The 16,084-nt window shown below is 44.3% G+C and overlaps 1 protein-coding gene across 1 annotated transcript in view; it reads right to left on the bottom strand.

Annotated features, from left to right (window-relative positions):
• The window catches only part of LOC130603544 (dual specificity calcium/calmodulin-dependent 3',5'-cyclic nucleotide phosphodiesterase 1C-like), a 52,263-nt gene extending 38,283 nt beyond the window's left edge, over positions 1 to 13,980 (bottom strand). Inside the window, exon 1 of the mRNA XM_057417373.1 lies at positions 13,708 to 13,980. Coding sequence (XP_057273356.1) covers positions 13,708 to 13,792 — 85 coding nt within the window. The 5' untranslated portion in view covers positions 13,793 to 13,980. The remainder of the gene's footprint in view (positions 1 to 13,707) is intronic.
• Between the last annotated feature and the right edge of the window lie 2,104 nt (positions 13,981 to 16,084).

Raw genomic sequence — 16,084 nt, 5'->3', positions numbered from 1 at the left:
GCCAGGGAGAAATACTTGTGGGGTTTTTTTGTTCTTCTGAAAGCCACTAAAAGAAATGCCTACAAAAAGTGATTCATTCTTTTCCTCAGTCATACTGTGACTTCATTGCTGGTGCCATGCAGACTGAACCAGGCAATAATAAATGCTACGTCTCCCAACAGACACCTTGGTTTTTAAGGCACATCCCTGATTCTGTATAACAAAAAATATCCCTTGGCTCTTTCTAGAAACAGCGCTACTTCATCAGCTCCAACCGAGGGCAAGGCAGGCCACAGTGAACGCCTTGTCTGTGCAACACACCGAACACTCGGTTTTCTTGCTGAAAATAGGATATAATTTAGGGGTTTGTGCTCAGAAATCAGGAGGTGGTCATGTGCTTATCAGGACAGAGCAGCTGTGGTCTCTCTGTGCTGCAGGAGCTACCTGCTGGCCCTGCAAGTGCACAGCAGAAGGTACGAGTACCACTGAGGAGCTATATGAGAACAGTGTGAGGCCTTCTGTCAATACACTTGATGCTGTGGATGCAGACCATGCTCCTTTATAAGTTCTTACAGCAGTACCTCTCTGCAGAGGACAGAGTTTGAGTTTGACTGTTTTACTGAGTTGTTCTGAGATGACTGCTGTCTTATTTACTCAGGTATATCCCAGGGAGAGGCAGAAGGCATGACAAACATGTGGATACCCCAATGTAAGCATCTCCTCATATTACTGAAAGGTCCTGGGAACAGAGCACTCTCAAACCCCACAGAAACACTGCTTCATAAATGCATGGTGTGCAGCACTGAAGAGCTGTATGACTGAGCTCCCGAAGCAAAGAATCATCTGTATTCTGAAAGTTATCAGTGCAAACAAGTCTAATTTGGCAGCTCTTGCAGTCATAAGTACTCTCACTCACTGTAATGGGACTAATCACATTGAAATGCATGACTGAGCTCAAAGTACCTCTCATTTACAGACTCACAGATTGGTTTGGGTTGGAAGGAACTTAAAGCTCATCCAGTTCCAACCCCTGCCACAGACAGGGACACCTTCCGCTACAGCAGGTTGCTTCAACTCTGTCCAGCCTGGCCTTGAACACTGCCAGGGATGGGACAGCCACAGCTTCTCTGGGCAACCTGTACCCAGTGTCATTTCCCACTTACTGCTTTGTTCACCTGTGTCTCAGAGTTTCAGTGATTAAAGAATACCTTACAATGGCACAAATTACATCCGCAACAAACTGGAGAAGAGAATACCAGCAATACCAGTGGGGAGAAAAGTTATCAGATTAGTCACCACACCTGTAAGTGTTGTGGCCCATGGCCCTCCAGACACAATGAACTGTCAAACAAATGCTCCTTTCATTTAAATCCCATTATTGTTATGCAAAATAGCAGCCTTATTTTCAAATATCAAATAACTCGAGCATAAATCTGAAATCCTTCCTCTTATCACTGGTATTGTTAGGGATTTGGACTGATTAAGAAATATAGGCTAAATCTTTAATCCTATCTTTTATAACTATTCCTGCTCCTCACTGCTGCTGGTCTTTAACAAGTTCTGGAACTGCTGCTGTGTTGTTCTTCACCAGCCATACTAAGAGATACTTTCATTTACCAATGCTAATCCCTCCTGCAGTTTATAGCGGTTTAACAAATGGGGAATTATGTATACAAGTACAGACCTTATATAGACTGAAAGGCAAGGCAGGACAAAAGAACATTCAAAATATTACCAAAATGATTTCTTTTTAGCTATCAGGTGTTGTTTGGTGGTCATAACAGGCCTTTTCAAAAGATTCTGTTCTTTGTTCCTTTTTGAAAGCCCAAAGGTACCAAATCTCACTTCATACAGCAGTCACAAATGTCTAGGCTTTTTGAATGCTGCTCAGTGGCTTTGTACTGCATGGGCAGTTTACTGGATGTGGTAAATGCACCGAATACATCAAGCTCATCTTAAAATTGAAAAGCAATTATTTTGCATGAAATTAAACACCAATTGCTTTTCCTTCCAACCTAACGCTTATTTCACCAACATGGAAACATCCTCTTCTTCCCAATTCAAAAGGATATTTATAACAGCACCTGTGCACTACAGGCAGAATTCCCCAAAGAGCTCAATGGCCAAATTCCCTTTGCCTCTCTGCTTAGGGACCTAAAGATACAGGCGTTCTCCGAGAAGACTTATCCAAAGCATCTGAAGAGATTAGTGCTTAAGAAACACTAAAATGATCAAAGCAAAAAACTTCCCAAAAGGGCACAGAACTCGCTGCAAACAACATAAGAGAGATCAAATGCAGGTGACTGAATACAACACGTAAACACACAACCAGCTGGGAGCACATCCCAGAGGTTTCATTTAAGTATTAATGCAGAGCAAGAGAAAAATAATTACATGTGCAAATCGTTACTGTAAATGATAGCTAATAATACAGAAGGTTCGAGTGATTGTTGCTGCTTCAGAGGGCAAGTAGGCAAACACAATCAGACAGTAAATGACAAGTTGTCATGCAGGATTTCACATCAAAAATGCCACTTCCCTTAAATGGCACAATGAATTCTAATTAATAGGAAGCATTAGACTGGAACATAAGGCAGCAAACATCACTGAAGGATAAACATATTCTCTCATGAAGGAAAATTTACTCTGATCATGTTGTCAAGCTGACAAGAGCATCTTCATCAGGGACTGTAGCGACAGGACAAGGGGTAATGAGTTCAAACTTACACAGGGAAAGCTCAGGTTAGATACAAGGAAGAAGTTCTTTACTGTGAGGGTGGTGAGGCGCTGGCACAGGGTGCCCAGAGAAGAGGTAAATGCTCCATCCCTGGCAGTGTTCAACCTGTTGATTCTTTGGGGATGGAGGAATGTTGCGGAGTGTTGGCAGACTGGACCGATAATTGAGGCATTTGCTTAGTTACAGTATCTAACTCCAGCTGATGGATCTATATTCAAGTCACAGCTTCAGCCTGTCCAGGTGAAACTCACGCACAATGCTTAATAACAGCCAGAATCCCCAGGCTGCTGTGATGACTCCCAGGTACCATTTTCAACAGCAATGCTTTGGTCAGGGTTCCTCCAGCTGTTTGCCTTTATCCTGTGTCTCTCCCAAAGGTTGCTCCTGCAGCTGGGCCAAGCCAAGAGGAAAGGGCTCAACTTCACAGCCACATGAATTAAAGTTACCAGCTGCTTGTGCAGCAAAGTGGTCACTAAGGAGCTGCTACACCTCCCGTTCAACCAGGTCCTGGGATAATCATCATTCACATATGGATATCTGGGTTAATTCATCATATCAGTATGCCAGGCTCCAGCACCAACATACATCAGCATGCTGTGGCTTTGCACTCCAAGGCAGGAAGTCTCCACGTACTTGTTTCTGTCTGTGTTTACTAGGGAGGAGAGGTAAAACAACTGCCATAATATCCACCTCCCTCACAACCAGAAATTCATAGTGTGGAAAAATCCATCAATTCTGCCCAAAACCACATGCACCCAAATGTCATTAAACACTTTCAGCTCAAATCTACCTGGAATTATGCTTGCGAAAACTCTGAAATCACTCTGTTGAAGAGAAGCAAGATGCTCATTATCAGCTGATCTGTATATGCTGCATAATTTCTTGCAAGCAGACAATCAACAGAAGTCAAAGGTTAGCAGCAGTCATTACATCTGAGCTCTTTCCTGCTGGAATTCTGTTCAAGTGTTGAGGTTACCAGAAAGAAATTAATGCTTTATCTGCAAAGGAACTTTCCAAAGTAGCACAGGGCGTCTGCTCTGGGCTCTCTAAGGGAGTCCATTGGTATTTGTAACAGCAGAGTTCCAAATGGTGGAGCTTGGAAAATCCCCGTTTGCATTGTTTGAGCCATGAAAGGAGATTCTGTAAGTTAATGCTGAAAAGTTATTTACTTTCTTAGGAGTAGAATTTACCACAGTCCCTTGTGCTCTGTATTATTATTATACACTAATCTTTACTGTACACCATATATATAGTATATGGACTACAAAATATGCAGGTCACCCTTCCTATAACTCAAATTGAAAGCACCTTTGATTACCAAGTTCTATGTTACTATTCCAGATTTTGACAAGGAAAAAGAGCCCCACAGCTTTGCACAGATTCCTTACATTTGCTTATGGGGCAGTTTTAAGAAAAATAATATACACTGCAGGCCAGGTCATGTTTTGTGTTCCCAGGGTTGCGTAAGAATCAGAACTGTTTGGTCTGCAAGAGCTGTAATTCTGAATTATGATAATGTTCAAGGTGCAAAGAATTTGATTGCCTTTAAATCAAAGGCTGGCAACTGGAAGAAAAGACTCCTGTAGACTAATAAAATGTGCTACAGTGCCACCAAATAAGGGTAAAATAAGAAATATGAACATCCTAAAGATCCCATTTTCAGAGTACATTTCAAGGGAAATCGTGATTATTAGCAGTATGTGTGTCTGGTAGTAATCACAGCTTTGGGAGTGGGGGAGGAAATCAGTATAAACGAAATGGTATATTATTCTGCTATTCATATTGCACACAGCAGTGTATAAAACATCCTATCCTGCAAAACACTGGGTTTAACGGGTAAGGAAAACAATACGTTGCATTTGGAGCACAGCTGGCAATAGCACCATATAACAGCCTTCCAATACCTAAAGGGGGGCAACAAGAAATCTGGAGAGGGGCTTTGGACAAGGGACTGTAGGGACAGGACAGGGAGAAATGGCTTTAACCTGACAGAGGGGAGATTGAGATGAGCTCTTAGGCAGAAGTTCTTCCATGTGAGGGTGCTGAGGCGCTGGCACAGGGTGCCCAGAGAAGCTGTGGCTGCCCCATCCCTGGCAGTGTCCAAGGCCAGGTTGGACAGGCTTGGAGCAACCTGCTCTAGTGAAAGGTGTCCCTGCTTGTGGAAGGGGGTTGGAACTGGATGAGCTTTAAGGTCCCTTCCAACCCAAATCAGTCTGGGATTCTGTAACTTTCAGAGAGTCCTTTTTTTCCATGCCCTTTCACCCTTCGCTCACTTAGAGTGTTACAATTGCTGTCGTTCCCACTTGGTATTTGATGGAAATTATGGTTGATGTCATCTAATCAGGGAACGCACTTTTATCACAGAGCTTCCAGCCTGCAACTGAGGACCACTTGTTTGAAACATCTTGCAACCTCAGTAAGGTTCATCCAACAGCAGAACCGTGGCCTGAATGTAAAACTTCTATGGTTTCCTAAGGGTATCTACCTGATGTGTGTAAATCAGTAGTCTTTACCTGTAAGGTTTATAAAAATCCAAAGCTCAACTCGGTACTCAAAGCAGAGGGACATTTTGCTGTAAGTAGCTTCAGAGAAAGTTAACATATTTACAGTTTTTACTTCGAATCTATTTCTGAAGAGGTTTAATAAGTTGTTTTACTTGAATTAGCAATACAAAAAAATCCCTGGAAATTTTCTGTATATGTTTAGCTGTGCGTTGCGATTAGAGCAATGAAGCTTAGTTTTCAGTGGACACAATTCAAACCAGATCACACTGGCATTCATGAAGCACACAAGAAGGATAAAGCATAAAGAGGAAAACACAGTACAAGTTTTGGGGACTAGATCCATTAGCACTGTTCAACAGTACAAGACCCAGAAATGGAAAGAAAAAAAGGAATGTGGAAAAGTGAGTCTGTAAAAAGCATTTAGCAGGGACATGGGGGAACTGAAAGAACTTACATTGGGAAGAAGCTAGTAAAAAATTATTTTGGAAAGCTTTCACCCCTAATAAGCATTCATTATCAATACCACAAGAGAAAGGCTGTGCACCTGAATGCAAACAGTGCTCCTCATCCTCACCTCTGAATGGTACAAACTGTGTAAATCCACTGAATGTAGAAGAGGCACTTGGAGTTGACACTGAATGAAGCAATCTTGTGAGAGCAGGTTGTCTGCCCTATCCCCCTTCCCAGTAAATCTGACAGGTCTCATCACCCTGCATCACTATGGGAAGAGGAGCAAGTAGTTGGAAAGGGCACTCCATCAACAGAATGAGACATAGCATCACGCAGCAGCAAGAGACTAAACACCAGGCGCTGCCATTTAATGGAGAGAGATAATGTTTGCTGTCTTCCGAAGGGAAATTTCCAGGGGGCTGATTGCAGCTGCTATGACAACAAGGGAGAGGATGCGATATCACCCCACAACTCAAGCAACTGCTGTCACACTGTCCCAGCACACAGTTCCACTCGCTAGCTGGGAAGCCGGTAGAGACCTCATTAAGTGTATCTGTCAGTAATTACTACAACTTTCCCCATGCCACGCTTCCAGCTTCGCACACAGCCACAGAGCACAGCTAGTGATGTAGTCACGAGGGTCGAGTTCCCAGGCCTCCGAATGTCAAGCCTGTAGCTATTAGAAATCCGTGATTTTAAGCAGGATTGTTAGGTACAGGCAGGAAGAAGTGGGGAGCAAAATCACATCAACATAATCTTGATGAAGTCTTAGAAGTGAGCCATGGAAAAGCTGCGTGATTTGCCTTCTTTATATATAGAGCAGCATTTAACTTTGACCTACAGCAGCACTCGCTTTAACTGGAAAAGACTGTCCAGGGTAAATCCTTTGCTCATTTAAATCATTGAGGTTCTCCAGACTGCAGTGGAGTGATGAAGATTCAGCAGCAGCCAGCATCCTGCTTCTTGACATGATGTGCACTAGTACACAAATAAGTGCAGGATACATTCAGGAGATTTTTGCTTTCTTATTCATGCCGAGCTACAGAACTTGGGAAAATGAGCTTGCATTTACACTACACCACGAAAATAGACCGATTAGTACAGCACAAGGGTTTAAAATAGAAGATCTGCAATAGAAACGCAAATCCCCAAAGGCAATTAAACTCCTTTGGGGATTTGAAAACTCCTAGACTGTGGTCCTCACAGGGGCTTTTGAGGGTTTAGGCCATTGGGTGACATTAGTCCTTGAAGCTAGATTCAGAGATGATCGAGCACCAAAACCTGGACATATGTAATTCACCAACCTTAAAGTAATATAATAATTACATGAAGTAACTGAAGGAATACTTTCTGACATCGACGACAATGGTTTTATCCATTAGCATCTCTCCTCACCCAGGGCTCTGGAAGTTTTTTCCTGTGTGTGGAACTCAGCTGCAGAGAACAGGGACACCTATCCACTCACATCAAAACATGCTGTGAAGCCTTTACTGTTTGCAGCTTCCCTGAGAAATAAACATCAAGAAGAGGAAGGAAAATAACACTTTTGATGTGACCCTGCCACAGGAACGTGCAATCTGAGGCTGAACCTTTGTGAGCTGGCAAAGAACCTGGTACGCAGCCCTGCATGGTAACCTCTCACCCTAAACAGCACTAACAGATAACAGCCCCAAACACTCGCTGTGTTTCTGGATGCCAAGATACAGGCAGCAGAGCACAGCTGTGAGCAGCAGGTAGCAATGATAAGGTAGACCATCCACAGAGGCAAATGGGCAGAGCTCCGTGAAAACACTGCCAGGCTTTTTGCCACATAAGAATTACCGCTGGAGGCTTTCCAAAGTTCCTTTAACTCAGCTTACAGCAGTCCACACCTGCAGCATTGAAGATGTCAGTGCAATATCAAGACCCTGTAGATACCACAGAAATCACCATCTCCAGCCCTGTACAGAAGCAGCTACAGGTTAAGTATCAACAGCAGGAATTCCTGTTGCCCATCACTGTGACAGAGACCATCTGCACCACACAAACGGCCAGCTGGGTATCTCACCCATAGGCATGCCGACTGCAAAGACTCCTTGCAGGTGTATTTTCAGGCAGAGCAGAGACACACCAGGCTGGTTTGAGGCTTAAACACGGCTTTGTAATAGAGGGAGGAGAAAAATCTCTAACTTCAACACTTTGTCAAACAGGGTGCCCAAAGAAGCTGTGGCTGCCCCATCCCTGGCAGTGTTCAAGGCCAGGTTGGACACAGTCGCTTGGAGCAACCTGCTCTAGTGGAAGGTGTCCCTGCCTGTGGCAGGGGGCTGGAAGCGGATGAGCTTTAAGGTCCCTTCCAACACAAACCATCCTATGATCATTTCACTGTCTATTTGCTGGCAGCTTCATATAGGTGAATTTGCTGGGGATAAGACAATGTTGGAAGACAGTTTAATTCTTTCAGGTCTATTTTAACAACATCAGACTTCCTTAAATAACATTAAAAACATCTCATGTCCTATTACAAGCTTAGTATTTGTATTATATTATTTGCTAGATTTCAGATGATAGCATTCCAGTAGTTACACAGAAATCATCAGTGCTTCCTGTCAGCTCTTAATGAGAAAATATCAGGGACGTCTATCAGGAAAGAGAGGGAGAGGAAAAAACAGAAAAGAAGCAAAGTTTTGGAGGTTTCATTGTTGCGGTTTTTAGATCTTTTCTATTATAACAAAGAAAATGGTAGGGTTTAGGTACTAAGACAAGGAGAGCCTCCAGTCCACTGCAAGACTGGTGGCTATGCATTCCCCTTCATCTTTCTGCACACTGCTCATGTGCAGGCAGATAGCTGTCCCATCCCCGAAAGCTGACTGAGCCCACAGACAGATGTGTCTCTCCTTTGAATGAAGGCTACGAGTGACGCACAAGCAGAATTAGCGAGAGGTTTGTCAGCACCTGATAATTACAGTGTGCTTTCAGCCAGGTTTTATTTGTAGTAGTATTATAATAAGCAAACTAAGGGCAGAATCAAAGTAAACCTCCATGAAAACGCACTGTGTATGGGCCTGTGGGTATCTTCTGCTGAAAACTGCCTCTTCTGTGGGTTGCAACGGTACCATTGTCTTCAGATAAATAACAAACTCCCATAAGGCTGAAAATTAATACACAAGAGCAAAACAGGTAACTGAATTGTTATAATGTACACAGTTCTCTGGCCAAACACAATACCAAAAAAAAGGAAACTGCTCTTATTTCTCTATTTTCTTTCTGGAATAATCCCATTCTTGTCTATTCCACACCTATGGACAAGCTTTCAAGAGAGAATAATAGAAAATCCACAGCAGCATTTTTCTTTATGTTAAGCACATGACACAGAGCTAAAGGTATTTTTCCTTATCCAAATAAATCTGACTTCAACATTTAAGTTGCTTCCAGTCTTCCAGACCAACACAGCACATGCACCTCCTCAAGCAACATCTTCTTTGACCGCAGCACAGGAGGTGGTTCTGAAGTGATCTGTCAGAGGGACCAGCAAGAACTACTTTGGCTGCTGTACCTGTGCCATCGAAAGGGACGTTGAAATCGGCTTCAAGCAGCGAACTGCAACAATGAACCCACACTTTTAAAGTATTATTTCAAAATGGGGTCCAAAAGCACCACCAGGCAAAACTCGGAGCATCCATAAATAACTGGAGGGAGAGACATGCACAATGGAGACAGTGTCCTCCTAAAGAAACTTTCCCGAAAGGCTTAGAAACAACTGCTGGGAGCTAACCTAAGTGTTTCAGTGCCATATCCCTCCTCTCCAGTACCAGCCGAGTTACAGCAGAACTCCCCATCACTCCATCTCATTGTAACCTATAAACATACATCTATTAGATATGTTGGACAGGGCAAAACATGCTACCAGGTGCTTCTGGACATGAAAAGCAGAGAGTGGGAGCTTTAATCAAGTTAGCTCTTAGTCATAGGAGGGTGAAAAATGCAGAAAGAAAATATCCTTTTGTTACTGTCTGTGTTTCCCATTTTCCCAGGTTTAACGATGGGATGTTTCTGTCTTGCATCTTCAGTCAGTCAGTTACAGCATCAAAGTCACACAGTAACATGCTGGCATTTTGATTTAATAGCATTTCCTTTGCACAGGAGCGATGAAACAAGGCACGGGATAGGGGAAGAAAAGAAAATAGGCCTTAATTCTTCATTTCTTTTCCTTTAAACTCAGCTGCTGTTCTGGTCTGGTTTAGTGAAGGGAAATTTAGCCAAAGTTAAAAAAGAGCTCAAGTACAGTAACTTGTGTATACAAACCTTCAGGGACTCTGAAATTCGGTGGCATAGTCCGTGGCAAACAAAGATCATGAAGCCTTCATCTGAGCAAACTAAATTGCATGGCTCCTGTCTTAAATAGTCCCAACTAAATGGCTCACACTGTGGCCCCACTATAGTTCCTTTACATTGTGCTACCAGTGCAAAAAGTCCATAAAAGCAGAACATCCCAAACCACACAGAAATCCACAGTGGGTATAGGGCAGCACAGCTCAGTCCTCAAGAGGGTATCTGGAGGAAGGGGATTTGCAGCTGCCTTGTTTCTTCATACACCAGAAAGCTATCGAGCATCAACAATTTATGTGTATTTCTGGTATGGCATATCCCTTTCTTCTGCAGGGATGCGAAGCCCTTGGGAAGTGTGGGGTTCCCACAGCTCTCCTGTCCCATCACCAGTGCTGTAAGCAACCAAGGTGAAAATCAGAGCAGTTGAGAAGCTGCTTGAGGCTGCACTGCTGTGCAAATGGATGCTGACCATCTCCAGAGACAGGAGGCTATCTAACTGCACGCAATCAGCAAAGAGCTCTTGCCCCAGCCTTTTTCCATGCCCATATAATTTCGTGTTTGATGTTAGACCCATTAAAATTTTCATTAAGTCTTATTGTAAGCTGCCTTCAAGAGGAAATGGCCTCAAGCTGCACCAGGGGAGGTTCAGATGGAGATGAGAAACAATTCCTTCCCCAAAGGGTGCTCAAGCATTGGAACAGGCTGCCCAGGGCAGTGCTGGAGTCACCATCCCTGGAAGTGTTCACACACCATGTAGATGAGGCTCTCAGTGGCATGGGTTAGTGGTGGCCTTGGCAGTGCTGGGGAATGGTTGGGCTTGGTGTTCTTAAAGGTGTTTTCCAACCCAGTTAATTTTATGATTTGTCGAAACACTGTGAAGATCATCCTTTCTTAGCACTTGATTAAGTGAATCAATGCAAAATATTTTTTCATAGAGCGATAGAATCATTTAGGTTGGAAAAGATCTTTAAGATTATTGAGTCCAACTGCAAACCTAACACTGCCAAATCACTTCTTACAGCCAAGTCCACTGTAGAAGTGATAGGATAACCAGACATCCTGCTCTAGGTATTCTCCACAGTGCAGCTGCAGGTAATGACAGTGAAGACGAGGGTTATAACTTTTGCCATGCTTCCCTTCTAGCAATGCAGACATTTCACCACAGACCTACCCAAACTTCCCGTGTTGTTCCCACCTACGCTGGCGCTAGCTCTGGCTGGAGCAAAGCTGGACAACAATTTCCAAGTGTTGCACGCTGACAGCTAAGATTCATTTTGTGTCCAGATGGAAACTCATTTCTCTCCAATTAATATTACTCAGTTCTAAAGGGTATCAGCCTTCTCTCCCAGCTGACACTGCAACAGCAGATGCAGCAGCTCAGCATTTCACAAGAACTTTTAAAAATTTGCAGTGTCCCAAAACTAGAAATTGACACAGAAGTCATCATCTGATGGAATGTTTAAGCCCACCCCTGACACACTAACGTTGCTGTGGGATCTCCAGGATACATTAATTTCCTTTGGTATAAAGATTACCAAATCTTTAACAGCCCAGAACGCCCCTGTGTGCTGGCTGCATCCGCAGAGCATAAGCACCAGGTTGAGGGAGGGGATTCTCTTCCTCTACTGTGCTCTGGGGAGAACCCCCCCCGCAGTCCTGATCCAGCTCTGGGGAAACAGCACAAGAGGGACATGGAGCTGTTGGAGCGAGTCCAGAGAAGGCCATGGAGATGCTGCAAGGGCTGGAGCAGCTCTGCTCTGGAGCCAGGCTGAGAGAGCTGGGCTGGTTCAGCCTGGAGAAGAGAAGGCTTCTTGAGAGGAGACATTAGAGCAGCTCCAGTGTCTAAACGGGCTGCAAGAACCCTGGAGAGGGGCTTTGGACTAGAGCCAAGGGGACAGGACAGGGGGAATGGCTTTAACCTGAGTAACCTGGTCCAGTGGACCAGGTGTCCCTGCTCATGGCAGGGGGTTGGAACTGGATGAGCTTTTAAAGGTTCCTTCAAACCCAAACCAGGCTGGGATTCTAAATACATGAATCACTCAGGTCTGTCTGCCACACGGTGCTGGTAATACTAGATAGCATGTTTACAAAGTTTCCACGGTTATGTGAGTCAATCCAGTGCACAATTGGCCCGATATAAAAATAAATGTTATATAATGCACAGATCACAGAATCAATACACTGGCTGCGTGCACCAAATAGAAGAAAATAGCACAGGAACGCCAATGCAACAACTGCCCTGAGAAGCAGAAAAAGCTGCAATTCTAAACCCGAGTCATTTCAGCCAGAATTGTTCTGGTTGTTTTGGGAGCACAAATAGCAACCAAGGCATCAGAGCAACAGATACAGCAATCCTGTTGGCTCGTTTATGAACAAAACCAATCTCTGTCTTCAGATTATGTGTGTCAAAAGGGAGATGTCTATGTTCCAGACTGACCCCAACTGATGAAACAACACTACTAGTAATGGTGATTAGAGGGGGGAAGATTAACTAGGGAGTTCAGAAGTGAGCACGTTGCAACTTAACCTGTGGAAGAACTACTACCTTCCCATTAGAGAAAGACATTTGAAAAGTTGCATTTGCTGGCAGTTTCACTTTTACAATGCCGTATGCACAGGTACAGGTGAGTACATGAAGGTAAATTAAACATTCATTTCCACCTCCTATTTATTTCCAGCAAGTTTAATGCTTGCATGATGTGAATGACTGCGAAATAAGTTTTCCATAAAGCAGAGGAATAAATAGGTACCTCTTCCTACATCAATAAAGAGCTTGTATCCATCATTATTAGATGAAAATTGTGACCCCATCACACTAGCATAAATCAGGGAAGACTTCTGTGATTTCACACTGCTAGGAAGCAGAATCTCTGCCATCTTAAAGGTATCCAAGGGGAATTTGTATCAATTGATTATTACAAGTTATCATGTATTTTAACTTGGACCTCATCTAAACATTAGAACAGGAGGTAAGCTTTGTCTGTTTCCAACATCTATAGGGATTTACATAATGTAGCCTCGTCAGATATACAGTTTTAGTAGAGCTGCCTGCTCAGGGAATCACTTTTGCACAGCAAGTCCCCTGGACAGATACGGAGGCCGATACCTGTGGCTTTGAGAAGCCTCACTTTTCCCTAAGCCACTGAACACAAACTGCACCCTTCAAGCCTCTACAGCCAACCAAAATGCCTACTCTCCCTTTGCACCTTTCCCTGCCCCAGCAATATTGCTTTCTGTGCTTGAGAGGCAGCAAGCACTGTTACATACATCTTTACGCAAGCCGAGAAACGTCGAAAGGTTACAGTATTTGGAAACACTGGCTAAGTAAACAAAGCAATACTGGAAACAAAGCCAAGGCTCCCAGGGGTTATGTTCCCGGCTCATTGGAAGGAAACACAGCCAGCGAGCTGGAAACCCGCAAGCCTGAGAGCCAGGCTTTCCTGAGATAAGGTTCCAAAACAAAAAGTTCCCGGTGAACTCCTCCCAAAACCCAGCACAGGGGTCTGGAGCGGCTGCGTATCAAAGGCAAGTTTCTTGGGCAGATCAAAACAGAGAAAGGCAGAATGAGGAAGCAACCCAGACAAAAGTTGCAGGGCATCCGTGCATTTTAAAGGCAGACATTGACAAAATGCGGTTGTCAACAGCTGGTTTTTACCTGCACTTACTGGAGCTGCAAAGGAACAGAGGAAAGGAGGCAAACGAGGTAACGAAGAGGGATGAAATGAGGCTCACCGATTGTGAAGCTATAGCCATCGATGCTGAAAGTGGCACTCCGGCATTTTTTAAATCCCTCCTTTCTGCTGCTTGGCTCTGTCATGATCCTGCCAGCTTGTACTCGCAGCAGCAGCCTTCCTCTGCCCCCGGGGAAGCGGAGCACCGGAGCTCACTCTCAGCTGCCCCTGCCCGTGTGCCTGTGACAGCACGCACGCCCAGCCTCACACATCTCCCGGCGCGGGCAGCCGAATCCAGGAGGCATGCACCCAGCAGCTTTCTCCTCCCCCAAACATTCTGGCTGGCATGCTACCGACGTGCCTACTCACAGCTTAACAACTGCTCTGGGGCTGCTACGGTAGCTAAAGCAGCAGTTAATCAGTACAAGACTATCAAGTCAATAAGCCAGCTGTAGCTGTTAGAGCTCTAGGTAGGAGTCAGCGCACAATTAAAAGATGAAGGAGTTGATTTGGCTGTGATCTACCCACTGATGCTCTGTGTGTTCCCTGCTGTGCTGCAGCCCCTGCTTCTGTGGCTCCCCTTGCTCGTGGGGATTTCTGACACTCAGCAAATTGTGCTCAGATTTCAGCCCTTCGAATCCATGTGGTTTTAATCATTTGAGATACACTGAATAAACCCAAGACTACAGCACACCATCAGTCGTCTAGGGGCTTGGAGCAACCTGCTCTAGTAGAAGGTGTCCCTGCCCATGGCAGGGGGGTGGAGCTGGATGAGCTTTAAGGTCCCTTCCAACACAAACCAGCCTGGGATTCTGTGATCTACTACTTATACTAACAGGCAGTCTATAGAAACTGGCAGCAGAGCATGAGACATTATCACAGTGAGCGGGATCATAAGTGACTGGGGGAAAACAACAGTAATTTACCAGCAACAATGATAAACCAAACACAATGTACAGACACACACATCTGAGCTCTTCATCCTCCTGCTAGTTCACCACACCGTTTGTAAACTCCTCTCTGCAGTTTTCTTACCCAATGATGCATAAAGAATGTGATTCAGAGGGCTTGCAGCAATCTGCTGAAAAGAGGCAGGCGAATCATCCCTATCCTATGAACAGGCAAAATTTAGAGCCCAGGCTGGGAAAGTTTTCACAGAAGGCTAACAGTAAGCCAAGGTTTATAAATAGGTATCTGAGAAAACACTGTCAATCTCTTCATGATCTCAGTTCACGTAAGTCTGTGCAATCCTTTTCTTTTCCCTGTAATGTGTGTTATTACAGAAACATGCCCCTAAAAGCTCTCAGGTTCCCAAGCATAAAAGTAAATTCCAGGTAAATTCAGCAGGTTTTGCACTGTTCTGGGTGGAAACCACATGGAGACACCGAGTTTCAGGGAGGCCGATATGAAAATAATAGCCAAGACAGGCTGCTAAAAGCTTGCCCAACACACCCCAAAAGGTTGACAAAATATCAGCAAACCTGGCCTGTGTTTAAGATACAACCCTCAACCCTACCTCCGTTTCTCAACAAAAGCTGAAGTTAGATAGAACTGTCGCACTTTTTAAATCCCCTCTCTTCAAAGAATGGAAGAGTCACTGAACTCCAGTGGTTAACTTAAACTCTGCTTGGTTCTCCCCCAGTAAAGAGCCTTAGTAAATAGACCTTTTTTGTTAACAATTCTCTTAATGATTCGGATGCTCGATAGCACAAGGCAAGTTCATTAAGAAAAAGCTGTTAGCAGTGAGGCTTTGTTTGCTGGCTTTGTTACAGGAAGGAGGACCTGGTTTTCCACGTTTCTCAGCCTTTCAAGACTGAAATAATGACAGCATTTCCATCGCTTGCACCTGCGATTATTTTTGACCTCAGAAAATTGGGCACAGCTCAGGGAATTGAAAAAGTTGCTGTTAACAAAGGCAGACACTGCAATGAAGAGTTCTCAAGCAGTTTACTGGAGTCCACCGTGCAGCTGCCTCTTCTAAATGAGGTAGAAAAACAGCACGAGTATAAAGTGTTTTGAAGGAATCATTTTCTCTGTCACTGGTTATGTAGGTCACATAAGCACTAATGCTTTGCCTAAGAAAGCGAAAGCATAGAGAGTTACTCACACTATAACTAGAGAGCACAAAGTGAAATGTTATAGAATCCCAGACTGGTTTGGGTTGGAAGAGACCTTAAAGCTCATCCAGCTCCAATCCCTGCCACGGGCAGGGACACCTTCCACTAGAGCAGGTTACTCCAAGCCCTGTGTCCGACCTGGCCTTGAACACTGCCAGGGATGGGGCAGCCACAGCTTCTCTGGGCACCCTTTGCCAGCACCCTCAGCACCATCACAGGGAAGAACTTCTGCCTAAGAGCTCATCTCAATCTCCCCTCTGGCAGGTTAAAGCCATTCCCCTTGTACTGTCCCTACATGGTCTTGTAAAAAGCCCCTCTAGA

The sequence above is a fragment of the Pezoporus wallicus genome, unplaced genomic scaffold (genome assembly GCF_028554395.1).
Source record: "Pezoporus wallicus isolate ANWC-B61680 ecotype Strahan unplaced genomic scaffold, APGP_CSIRO_Pwel_v1 contig_8620, whole genome shotgun sequence".
Lineage (NCBI taxonomy): Eukaryota > Metazoa > Chordata > Aves > Psittaciformes > Psittacidae > Pezoporus > Pezoporus wallicus.
The sequence above is the reverse complement of the archived record's forward strand: the minus strand, read 5'-3'. Positions and strand labels throughout refer to the sequence as shown.